General features: G+C 42.5%; 1 protein-coding gene across 9 annotated transcripts in view; it reads right to left on the minus strand.

Annotated features, from left to right (window-relative positions):
- Positions 1–13,565, minus strand: part of SLC25A13 (solute carrier family 25 member 13) — a gene marked incomplete at its 3' end in the record, with an annotated part of 185,925 nt that overhangs the window by 115,390 nt on the left and 56,970 nt on the right. Inside the window, exon 2 of one of the 9 annotated variants that reach the window (XM_080818408.1) lies at positions 8,744–8,894. The exons of the other annotated variants lie outside the window; for them this stretch is intronic. Within the exon in view, the coding sequence (XP_080674534.1) occupies positions 8,744–8,790 (47 nt within the window). The 5' untranslated portion in view covers positions 8,791–8,894. The remainder of the gene's footprint in view (positions 1–8,743; positions 8,895–13,565) is intronic. 9 annotated transcript variants of the gene reach the window in all.

A 13,565-nucleotide genomic window follows, 5' to 3' on the forward strand; every position in this document is an offset into this window, starting at 1 on the left:
TCCCAGGGTCCTGGGATCGAGTCCCGCATCAGCTCTCTGCTCAGCGGGGAGCCTGCTTCCCCCTCTCTCTCTGCCTGCCTCTCTGCCTACTTGTGATCTCTGTCTGTCAAATAAATAAATAAAATCTAAAAAAAAAAAAAAGAAAAGAAAAGAGAGGAAAGGCTAGAGAAATACAGTTGAGGCAGGAATGACAGAACTTGGTAGAGATGGATGTCAGAGACTGAGGGCCAGGAAAAGGGCCTCACTACAACCAAAACATCCAACCTAGCTAACTAAGCGGGAAGATATGACCAACAAAGATAGAGTGAGAGAAAAAAAAGAAGAGAGAATGGCCTTGCGAGACAGTAAGGCCAATTCTGACTATTCCATTTGAGGTACTGGTGGGACACTGAATATGGTGTCCAGCAGAAAACCAAAAGCACCAGTGTGGAACTCGGGAGACGGGCTGACAGGAGTTGAACTGCAACCTCCCCAAAAAATTCATGCTGAAGTCTTAAACCCCAGTACTTCAGAATATGACCACTGCCTGGAAATAGGGTTGTTGTAATTAGTGAAGATGAGCTCTGACCCAAATAGTGTGCACCTAATCCAATATGACTAGAGTCCTAAAAAGTGCAAGTTTGGACACAGACATGCACACAGGAAGACTATCTGTGAAGATAAAAGGCAGAGATCAGATACTTCTATAAACAAAGGAACGCCAGAGATTTCCAGCAAACCACCAGAAGCTTGGGGACAGGCGTGGAACAGATCTTCCCTCCCAGCCCTCAGAAGAAATCAACCTTGCTGACACCCTTGATCCCATCCTCCACAACTGTGAGACAATAAATTTATTTACTTATTTTTAAAGTCTTCTAGGTTGGGGGAACTTTGTTATAGCAGCCCTAGAAAACTCATACAAAGGCTAAGACAGGAAACAGATCTGGGAGTTTTGAAACAAAGCTTCCTTAAAGCTGTGAATGAGACTGCCCAGAGGCTGCTCAATCAGGGCTCACACTCCGTTCTCCACACTACTGAAGCAGCAGAGAGGGATGGCATCTCTGATTGTCTTTCTTCTCGCCACTGTTCCTACTCCCAGGACTCCTCTGAGCAGGTACCAACAACCATACAGCCACACTGCTCACCAAACTGCTTGCTGGCAATTTGTCAAGGCACAAAATAATCCTATTTGCTCGATTATCCCCACACAGACGTGTGGTTAATCAAAAGCGAATTGCACAGTGTATTATTCAGAAAAGAGGCATTTTTTAAAAATTTAATGATTGGAATAAAGACTTAGATACAATAAAAAGAGTATCTTACATCTCTCAAAATGGTATGAGAAACCTATCTATATGCATGAACAAATCCTCATCTGGCAATGTCAATGTGGTTTCTGGCCATTTGGCCAATGAATACTCTGGTATTTTAGGCATGTTACAGATACCAAAAAGGTATGTAATTTGGTAATCCTGTTAGATACAAGTATTATACATCTATGTAGGAGGTAGACAGATGAACCATGAAATCATAATGTCTTACTGTTCAGCAAGATCATTTAGGATTTTCAAGGTAATCTGACTAGAGGGCTAACAGAGTAATTACACAGTACTATATTCATTTACAGCATGCTATCTACACACACACACACACACACACAGACGTATATATATATTTTCACATAAACAGTACTTCAGTCTTGCTTTATAGATTTAATGGGTATTAGAGTAAATTACAACAAAGAATACAAGCTTAATCAAGTTCAGACCTGGCTGGTGAGCTCACTTGGTTCCGTTTCCACCCAAAACTTCTCTGACAATGTCCGATGCCCTCTAAAATAAATCTGACAACTCTTGTCGGACTCCGTGACCGCACCTGCGGAACGGTGTTCAAGTGTGCCCACCCGCAGCAACTAAGAGCAGGACACAGGTCAGTGAAGAGAAGCAAACCCAGCAGTCCCATTTTCAAAGGCCTTCAACCACTCAGATGAGGGAAAAGCAGGTTTCTAACTACTGTTCTTGGTTCCAATGTCACCAGAGATTTTTTAAGGAAGTCGTTTTTGTGATTCAAAACACTAGAGCCATTATTCTCCTTGTTCTAAAGCCACCTGTAAGAGCAGCAACGTCACAACCCCATGAGAGCCACGTAAAGCGGCCTAAACACCACATGCTACAAATCCTGAGGCAAGCAGAAAAGGGATTCCAAGGGGACTGTATGTGCACACTGGGCTCAGGACTGCGTAAGATTACATAACTCTTATGTACACAGTAGGATACTAGAAGGACACACACCAAACGATGCCAGTGTTTCCTTATACTGGCATCCCCTTAGGTTTCCTCCTCCCATATTTGCAAGGCATAGTTCTTAGCCTAGAGATGCTTAGAGACTGCAGACTGAAAACTATATTATGCGAAAAAGTGGTGAGTAACAGAAGTGGAGAGGAAGGAAAGATTATTATATTGAGGGAAATGAGATGGGGACTGTCAGTACCATCACATGATGTCAGAGGGACGATGCAACCAAGTGGACGTGTACCATCAGTCTTGCAGAAGGAACATGTGACCGAGCAGAGATGGGAGGTGGGGGAAGGAGAGACCACCAACGGCAGTGGGGCTTCAATGCCTACTCTGTGTGCAGGGAAGACACAGGTAAAAAGTGCAACCCCTGCCCCCCCCCACCCCGAACTGATGGCCTGGGACAGGGTGGCAGACGGTGGGCCAGGAACCAAGGCAGGAAGGCTGCAGGTGAAGAGCCACCAGCGGTGCGAGAATGCTGGAGTAAGGGCAGGGGCAAAAGGGCTCACATCCTGACAGTACCCAAGGTCTGAAATTCTTCGTGACACGATGAATTGTGCTTTAAACCATTTAGTCTGGCAGAGGAGTGTTAACTGAGCTGGGAGGAGAAGAGCCAGGCATTGGGGGATGTGTTGGTTAAATCCAGGAAAGAGCCATGAAGGCCTGGAAGAAAGGAAGGGTGGCTTAGGACAAGGCGAGGGGAGTCTAGAGTGCTCCGCTCTCCAAAGAGGGCAATCTGACAACACAGCAAGAGTACAAGTGCCCACACGCTTCGACACCACAATCCCACTTCCAGGCTGTGTCCTAGAAAATAAGGAATGAACGTGCACAAACTTTTATGTGTTTGTTCAAGCGGCACGGTCAATAGTGCAAAAAGCGAAAACAACCTCAATATGCAAAAATATGTGACTCATTAAATAAAGGAACATCCATATACAGAATACTTTCCAACCACTATCATCATTACAAACAGATTCACATTATTAAGTAAAAAGTCAGTTATATAAATGGATACAAAAAAGATCCCATTTTGTTAAAAATGGACAAAAATAATACTTTACACATACATAAAAGTGCGAAGGATGTATGCCAACGCGTTGACAATGGTTCTCTCCAGGTAGTTAAAATCTTAGAAACGAAGTTTTCTCCTTTTGCTTGCCCATATTTTTGAGTCTTTTCAATAATACATGTCCTGAATTACTTTTGTAATGAGAGAAAGAATTAAAATTTGCATGAAACAAAACATCAAGGATCTAAGCTTAGGTAGTGGCAGGAGGACTGAATGAGGGATGGGGATGGTGGGGGAGGGGGGACTGAAAAAAGAAACAAATGACAGAAAGTCACATTAACAGGCTATCCAAGGAAGACAACCTCCAGCTTCTCTTCCTCCCGGCTGTTGCTTATTCCTGCTCAGCAGTGGCTTATACCCCATGTGGTCCCTTTCATCCTCTGCCTGGCTCCCACCTCCAGGCCAACTCTGTGGCCAGGAAAGTTTAAGCAACTGCACATAAGGATCTGATCTGCTCAGCCTTCAGGAAGTTTGGTTGTAGACAATGCACCATATCAAAATCCAATTACCACTTTTACTTAAGGCTCCTAACCACAAGAGTGCTTCGCAAAAATAACTTCTTCTTATAACCCTCTTCCGTGTGTTACAACAGAAGCCAAACAATTGTCCAGGATTAATGGCAGAGATAAAAGTCAAAATGAACTCCAAAAACTCAGTTCCAACCACCAGACCACCCAGGTTCAAGTATCTGTGAATGTCGGGGGCGGGGGGGGGGGTGCAGAAACACAGAACTGGGCTTTCCTGAGATCCCAAGTTTATCAAAAGAGCTTTGGCCTCCACAATTTTAACATCCTCAACAGCTTTGGGGGTTTTCCAGCTCTTTTATCTCCCTCCCAAATGCCTTGCAAATATATGTGGTTCAGGCCACCAAGCAAATATGTTCCCTGCATCTCTGATGTACCAGGCAATGCCCCAGGCACTAAGGATACTATGAACATGAGTAAGATGGACAGAATCGTGTCCTCAAGGAATGCCATTCTAGTGGAGAAAAGAGGCAATGAGCACAAACATACCTACATAAAAATAAGATGATTCATAATCAGATAACTTCCGTGTAGAACATAAGATAGAGGAATGCCTTAAAGCAGTTGCTTCTCAGCCCCAGACGGCCTATTCAATTGTCTTTGGAGGGACCTGGGCAGCCTTTTGTTTATTCCCACTTCCCAAGTGATTCTACTGTGCAGCCAAGCTTGAGAATGATGGGGATGGGAGATGGGCTGCTCTGCCTATGTGGTCAGGAAACACATCTTGGGAGGTAGCATGAAGATCTGAATGGTGAGAAGGAGGAAGCACTGGGAAGATGTGGAGCAAGAATTTTGGGGGCAGAAGAATCTCAGTGCCTGCGCCAGCCCTAAGACAGGCCAACCTGGCAAGCCCCATGGGGCAGGGAGCCACCAGAGGGCTGGAGACCAGAGGACGAGGGAAGTAGGAGGGAGACGGGGATGAAGGAGCGTGTAGGGCTGTATGAGGCGATGTGGACTGAACCACAAGGATGCACGGGGGACAGCCTCTACCAAGGACTTTAGACCCAGGAATGCTGGGATTACATGGGAAAAACACTCGGGATGCTGCAGAGCACAGAATGCAGGGGGAGGCAGTGAGCCCAATCCAAAGAGGCTGCAGCAGGCTGGTCCAAGGGCTTGCTTATTAGCAGAGAGATCTGAGAAGTGCTCAAATCCAGGGGTTGTCTGAGAAGTCACAGCACACAGCACACAGCACAAGCCTGGGGAGTCAGGTGCCTATCAGGGACACCCAATGGCCTGTGGCCCCAGGGGCTACGGCAGCTAGAGGTACAGACTCTTGAGGCCCTGTGGTCACACAGGATATGAAAACTACTAGTTGGGCAGATGGTGGAGGAGCTTGTAAGTAAATGGTGCCAGCTGATGGTCAGTGAGAAAACAAACGAAGCCGTATAACCCAATCAGGCAAATTCATTCCAATTGTTCTTAACACACTTTAAAGAGCCGATGAGTAACTATTACCTAATTGTATATGCTAAAATCACCAGGAGTAAGGTGGAAAGCCGCCTGAGTTCCAGTTCTTCCTTTGCCTGGGTGGCTGAATGATTTTGCTGGGCAAGTTGGAGCAGATCTCCTTTCCTGATCTATGAAGGAGGCTCTCTCCAATGCCTTTCAGTCCAGAATCCTGTTTTCTTTCACGTCCGGCCACAGGGAGCCCTCCCGTGCCCACCGTGGTTCCAGCACTGGCACTGCTGGGAGCACATCTATTCTGAGGCCAGCTGGGCTCCTCAGTTCTACACACACACTTGGGTTCAAATCTCACTGCAGCGTTTGCCAGGGGTCTATTTAAATTCACTGGCTCCAGTGAAACTGGCAGATTGAATATTGTTCAAACAAGCAGGCTACTGCCTGGCTTTAAAAACCTATTAAAGATTTTATTAGCAATTTTAGTGTATTGTTATCATGAGTTTCGCCTATAAATACCACCTCTACATATATCACTGCCTCCATATTGCCAACAGTAGATAAATACACAGGCTCTCATAGTTGTGAACTTGACTCAGTAAGTGATAAGCCCGTATTTCCAGATCTACCTGTCTGTCCACCGCTTATAGTTCACTCCAAACAGCACTCCAGTGGCCCAGGGCAAACTGTGCCAACTACTGGGATTCATACTGGCATTCTTACACCTCCAACAATGCCCACCTTATCAGAGGGATCTGCACATTTTACAGGTATGACTCACCCCCATTCTACTTCTCTTCTGCTAATAGTCTGCTGAACCACACACTCAAAAAGGTCTTTCACCTCTACACATTCTATACCCCATTCCTTCTTGCCCCTATTAAATAGTACTGCCCACTGCCCAATGACCTCAGGAGAATCTGTCTTCATGTCCTGTCACCTCCCCCAACCTTTTAAACTTTGAATCATAAAGAAGTTCTAATCATGGCCAATCTCCACAAGAGTAATACTGCATTGAGGAAAAGAATTCCCACAGGGTGTTTAAAGCTAGAGACAAATCATATTCTCTATCTCCAATAGACTCTAGATAAATATCCTCTTTGTTCTTAAACACTAATAGGGATTGTAAACAGAAAAATAACAAAAACCCTAAAAAGTTTAAAGGGGACCTTTAATGGAAGAGAAAAATTGAAAGGGAGAAAGACCACTGGTTTTAAAAAAAAAAAAAAAAGTCGAGGGGTGGGGAGAGAGTAGTCCTAAGCCATAATGGAAAAGTCACTCAGGTAAGCAAAGTAAACTAAACAAAGTAAACTAAAAAAATCTATTCCTTTGTCTTTTTAAGGCTGGATGAGAAGGTTTCAATTCTATTAAAATGGTAAATGAAGAAGGATAATAGAGATATGTAAGCTTTAGATAAGATAATCAGGACCTAAAATGCCACCAGGCACACAAATTTGTTACCTTTTCTCAAGTGACTGCTGTATACCTGCTATCACTCTGCATAAAGTAGCAGGTTGATTGTTAGGTTACCACTGGATAACCAGGTACTTTGAATGCTTCCAGTAGAGCACATGCTGCCAAACCCTTTACTTACCTGACTTCAGTCTTCAGTTTAATTTTCCCTTGGTTTAGCACTAAAGAGCACAAAAAGTACCTTCCACTCAAGAGATTTTGAGTACTTAAAGCCCAGGAGACAAGGTGAAGAACAGAATTTTCTCATGCATACTTTTAGCACAGGCCCATATTAACTATGGGTGTTCTCTGCTCAAATAGCATTTTAAAATACCAAAAATCGATTCAGTTGAATGATTTTTTAATTGGGACACAATGCCTTTCAACGTGTTTTTCTGAATCTTTGAAGCAAGGTAATGATGATTACAGGGATATTCGAAAACAGATGAGCACCTAAGCACAGACATACAGAAAGTGACAAGAGCAAATGTGCTACTTTCTTGCATCTGCCAATGACAACTGCCAGTTAGTCACTTTATTAAAAACAAAATTAAAAATAAGCAGTAAGCTAAATGTTTTTAAAAAACCTATGAAATCAAGTTTTACTGATTCCCCTTCAGGGACTATTATCAATTACTCAGAAGTATTTCAACTTTTTCTTTCATTCAGTTTAAGTCTTACACTATGGATACACACAAATACCTTTTTCGACATGATCATAACATAAGCACTTGGCAAAGCAAAAATTAAATGACTGAAATAGCCTTTATCATATTTTTAAAAATAAAATTATTCATGCTGTGGGCAAGAAGAAATAAAAGCACACAGGCTTAAGCCAGAATATCATACACACAAAAAAGCCAACATTAATATCTGCTGTGCCAGCTGAATTCAAATTAACCCAATTTTACATGTTAATTAAACCAGCTATTTTCTTCTTATTGTATTTTTGCTTCTTAAATAGTAGAGTCTACAAGTGATTCCCAACAGACTTGTTCCAACAACAATGACGTATTCATTTACTTCTATTATGACCATACAATACAGTAACTGAGCAGTAATTTTTCACAGTCAATTACATGTGTGGTTCTTTATGCTTAAAGATGCTGAAATAATGTGTACTATAGAGCCATATGCCTGCATCTCTACTCTGCCTGAGGCAGTTGCCTGGGTAACACATTTTCTCTTCGGTTTAGCATAACCCTTCATTGAATATCATTAGGTGTCATTAAATAGCAAACATTAACATGAACTTCAATACACTACTTAGATAGAGTCATTTTACCCATGTAAACAAGTGCTCCATCATTTATAAGAAGCTTAAAATAGATTATGATTTCTGTATTTAAGACCATGAAAAAGAAAAAAAGTACCCACATGTTGATTCCAAATTCAATTTGCAGAAATTTCTGATAACATAAGAGAATTCAGACCAAGTTCCAGGGGTAACACGTCTTATCATATTCAATGTAAACAAAAAAGGATTGGGCTTTGTACTCAGAGTTTACTTTTCACATTTACTCAAAGTTGTAAAACAATTCCATCAACTGCATCTCAGACCATCAAAGAATTTTACTCTTTATAACAAGGTATGGAGAAGGCACTTGAGTTCAGCAACAAAATTAACTTAGAGGATAAGGTGCTTAAAAATCAAGGCACACAGTAATAAATAAAAGTACAGGAGACATCATGCATTATCTAAAATATTTTAATTAAAAATTTAATAATGTGTTCTACAGTTTAGGTATGGCAACATATGGTTTTATTCACAGTTTTCTAGAGCCAGTGCCTGCATTAAGAGTAGCCACCATCCCAAATAATCCATTAGCCCTCCCTCCCATGCCACCGTAAACCAGCGCTCATGTCTAAGAACAATGCATTTGGCTCTACAACAGTTACAGCCTCCCCACCAATCTTCCCAAGCAGATTACAGTTCCAAAACAGTGGACTTCTGATTTTTCTGAGACATAATTGTAATTCCAAATTAAGTCTAAACTCTTGGCCTAGAAGCAATTACAACTTGCCTTGTATCGTCTGCATTGGAAAGGGTCTCCGAATTTACAAAGTTCATTTTAAAGGACACGTACAAAATGGAAATGAGTCCTCAGGTGGCAGTGCCAAATCCAATATACTTTCTCACCTTTCCCAGTATAGGAGGAAGGCAGCTCCAAAATCCTGGAAAGGAGAGGGGGCAGGTGAGGCTCAACAGTGACCAGGGTGGAGGGGAGGACTGATCAAGGTTCAGGAATCAACTGCAAAGTCAACCTAAGAGTCACTAAGAAGAAAGCTCTGCCAATAACAAGTGAGTTCTTGATTATGGGATTGAGATCCCAAGATACAACTATGACGGTGAACTGTGTCTTTTTTCTCCTTCCCAGATCTGTTTTCTAATCCACGATAAGAAAGAAATGGCCACACAAAATACCATGACTTAGCCTCAGGTGGAAGCCATGCTTCCACCACCCACTGCTCCACGAATACTCCTGTAGCTGCTTGAATAAAACTTCCATCGTCATGTTCAGTCCAGGGGCTGGGATGCAGTTGGAGAAAAAAATATATATACTCGGTATTAAATGTGCTTTGGTTTTTTGGTTTTAGCAGTGAGGTAAATTGTGAGAAACAAACTGATAGCACTAGCACTGATAAATCTTTACGCGAAACATTTTCTGGATATATTGGGGTCAGTATAGATTCAGTCACACCCCAATGCCTCTATGAGAATTCGTGTTCTGAATGATTATCTAAGAGACTCTGCAATTTCAAATAAAATTTTAAAATTAAGACGAGTTTGCATAAACCGCCATTATTGCAAAAAGAAGTTTAATAACTTAAACATTATTAATGAGAACTGAAATAAAAAGTGATTCCTGATTACAACAGCTCGATTAAGTAGTGTTTCTGGATTTTACCCCCAATTCACAATAAACAGACTGCTATTTCCATCCTTATCCCCAATAAAGATTAATTAAAATTTTATTACACGAGCATAACTTGCTTGCCTAAGACTGGTAAGAATCTTGAAAAGAAATTTTTTTGTATTTAACTGTATTTTACTACATAAGTAACCATGAACAAAATACAATAAATTCATCTGTTAACAAAGACCACCCACAAATGTAGATACTCATTAAAACAAGCAAAAACATTTATTATAACTTTTTAAGCCTGGCCTACATAGGTTTATATTTTATTTTATTCTCTGAAAGAACCTATATAAATGTTGAAAAGCAGCAAAAAAGAAAAAAGAAAAAATTTCTGCCTACCATGTTTCCCCATCCTATTCCACACTATCTCTGTATTCATTAGCAAGTCCTATTTCTAAAGGTCTCCTCACAATACGAAGCTTTTTTAAAAGCAGGCAATTACAACACAGAATAGCGATTGTAAAGAATAATCAAAATTAGAAACTGTTAGGAGTACTTTATATTTTTGCAAAACCAAATTAAGCTACAAGACTTTTGAGACTCTTTTGCTTTTCCTGGGTATAATTATTGCTAATTGTGGAAAAGCAACATCAGCGTTTTAATGCTTTTTCCTTCAGTAAGTTGGTGACTGTTTTACTTCCTGACTTAAAAAAAAAGAAAAAAAAAAAAAAGAAAGAAGACCCTGTAGAAGAAAGCACTGATCAGGACATTGTAGAAAGCACAGAAAAAGGTTTCAGTATGAATTACACATTCAGCCCATCCTCGGACACTTTAAGAAGGGGTCTTCACCCATGGAAATGCAACACCATTAGTGAATTTTAAAATTGTATTTTAAATTAATAACCAGAAGAAGACTGTGAACTAAAATGCATTCAGAGATAAGACATGACTGCATTTATTTAACTCTACTGCAGAAGGCCTGAACTCAACAGACCGTAAGCAGAGACGATAAGGGCAGAGGACAGAGCTGCGCAGGCAAGAGGGACAAGGGGCAGAGGGACGATGGCGAATGCGCTCAGTGAACATCCAGGCCTTCTCAGGGTGCTGAAGAGAAGGGAAGGAGTCTGAAAAGGATCAAAAACCTAATCCTATGAGTGGTTTTCTCGATACAAAGAATCTCTCAGAGTAATTTTACAAAAACTAGAATGATCCCAGACTATTGTGGCACCAGCCTATTTAGGGAAGATAAAAGTGAAGACATGGGAAGAAAAAAGATTTGCTGAAAGTTCCAGCACCTATTACAGAGGCAGACTGCATAAAATGTTAGTGACTCTGGGAGAAAAATGCCAACAGAGGATTTTAACATGCTGAATTTCAATATGGAACCAAAAGGAGAGCCTGAGACTCTCACCCCCTCATCATCTATCTGATGATATGTAGTACACTGATGGCACTTCACGTGCCCCATCCATTCAAAGTCATTCCACAGATATGGATGGAGGGCTCCTACACGCTGACCTTACCGTCCCAGGAGCTGGGGACTCGGCAGCGGACAAAACAAATATCCCCGCTTTCACGGAGCTTACAGGAAGTGTGTGTGAGGAGGTGGAAGGGGACACAGTAAAACAATGAATAAAATCCTATGTTGCAAGATAACCACGACGAAGGACACCAGAGTAAAAAGGAAAAGGTATGTTAGGGGTACCTCTTAAAATAGCAGGCACAGGGAAAGCCCACCTAAGAGGGTGTCATCAGAGCAAAGACCTAAAGGAAGGAAGGGGGCTTCTTAGGGGAAGAGGAAACAAAGGCCCTGAGGTAAGGCTGAGCATGGTGTGTTCAAGGTGCAGCAAGATCAGTGGAGGGGCCGGACAAAGTCCTTAGGTGGAAGAACAGGAGCAGATGAAGCAGGGGGAAGGGAAGGAACGTGGCCACTGTAAGGCCTTGCTGGCCGCAGTCAGGACTTGGGCCTTCACTCTGGGTGAAGTGGGGAGGCAAAATGGGTTGTGAGTCAAGAGTGACATGATCCAACTTAAGTATGAATAGGATCACTCCGGCTGCTGCACCGAGCAGATAGAAGGGAAGCAAGAACAGAACCAGGGAGACTTAGTAAGAGGCTATGACAGAGATCTGGGTGAGAGATGGTCTCGCCTCAAACTAGCATAGTAGCACAAAGGAGGAAAGAAATGGCCACATTCTGGATGCACTGTAACTTTCTGCCACAATGCCACAAATAGAATAAAAAAAGAACCTAAATCATGTAAAATGCAGGGTCACGTTTACTGGGAGATCACTGACTCACTAGCAATGAATCTACAGAACTGGTCAACCGGGGGCCACACGCCGATCACCAGCTGCACTCAATCACTGTGGAGCGAGTTGATGAGACTTCCGGTATTTTTCTGTGTGTGTGCTCATTTAATACAGTCTTAGTTTTGAAAATTTACATTTCGATCAGCTTGAAGAGAAGACAAACACGAAGCAGAACTACAGTGGTGGGGACCTCCTGTCCCCTGCTGTCCCTCTTCACCCTCACTAGCAGCCAGGCTCGCTGTTAGAAATCCACCTGCTGAGTCTTTCACTAAGCACCTCCCCTGGTCAGGGAGCCGCAAACTGCCCGTTCTCCAGAGAGGACCACGGCAGTTAGGAAAATGGGTTGGAAACTTCCTTATAATTTGTCCCCTGTCCCTTTAGGAAACAAGACAAAGTAACTGAACTTGTCTTAGAGTTTGCCTTTGCACCTTTTCTTGTGTTCTGGACTTGCCCCAGATACTAAGTCTTTGTCTCTCATTTCTGAGAGACACTCTCCCATTTCCGTACTGTCTATACTGGTATCATGAAACCTGAGGAGAAGCTGTTGCTCCTGCCACCGTGCTAAGAAATTGGACGGATGGAGTTTTACTATATTTTGAGGGTAAAGCCAACAGATTTGAAGAAAGATTAAATGTGAAGTGTGAGAGGAAAACAGGAAGCAGGGATGTCTCCAGGGTTTAGGACCTGAATGACAGTTACGATGGAACATCTTGAGATAACAAATAAGAAAGGAAGAACATTTTTGGAAAAAGAATCAGGAACCCAGTTTAGGACACTTGAGGTTTCCAGAGGCCTGCTAAATATGCAAATGGAGATCTGAAGCAAGCAGCTGGGCAGATGGGAGTCTGGAGTTCAAGTAGAAGAGAGGGCTAGAGACATAAAGGTAGGAATTATGACGTATTTAGAACTGTGAAGTGAGAGAGAGACTGCAAAGTAGTAGTCAGAAGAAACTAGAAGTCCAAGGACTGAGCTCTGAGGATGGGAGATGAGGAAGAACCAAAAAGGGGAATGAGAATAAACAATCAGGGACATAAAAGAACGTGATGAGTGTCCTGAAAGTGAAAGAGGATTTCCATAAGGTGAAGGGAGAAACTGTGTTAACCTGAGGACTTGGGACTGGATTTTCCTGTCAGTTCTGTGAGGTAACAGAAACTACAGAGAGATCCCTGCCCCTGGCTCATGGGCACATAGCTCCTAAACCTGTTGGAATTGCCTGAGTGACAGCTGTGGCTTTGTTCTAGTAAGGAGACTCTGGGTGGGACCCTGAATAGGAGCTGGTCACCAAGAAGACCAAGTCATCACTGGCAGCTTGGAATTTTCAGCCCATCCCCCATTCTCCAAGGTGGGCAGAGGGGCTGCAAATGGACTGATCAACTACATGGTGAAGCCTCCATGAAAATCCCAGAAGCGTCCAGGGAGCGTCCAGGTTGGTGAACGTGTGACAGCTCTGGGAGACGGCATGGAAACTCCATACCTGTGCAGCTCTTCCATTTGGATGGTCACCTGTAGCCTTTACCATATCCTTTCATAAAAACCTGGGAAAGGGTAAGGAAACTGTTTTCCTGAGTTCTGTAAGGCACTCTAGCTAGTTAACCAAACTCAAGGAGGGGGTCATGAGAACCTCCGATTTACAGGTGATCAGTCAGAAGCACAGGGAACAACCTGATCTTAC

Source organism: Martes martes (assembly GCF_963455335.1).
Source record: "Martes martes genome assembly, chromosome: 11".
Lineage (NCBI taxonomy): Eukaryota > Metazoa > Chordata > Mammalia > Carnivora > Mustelidae > Martes > Martes martes.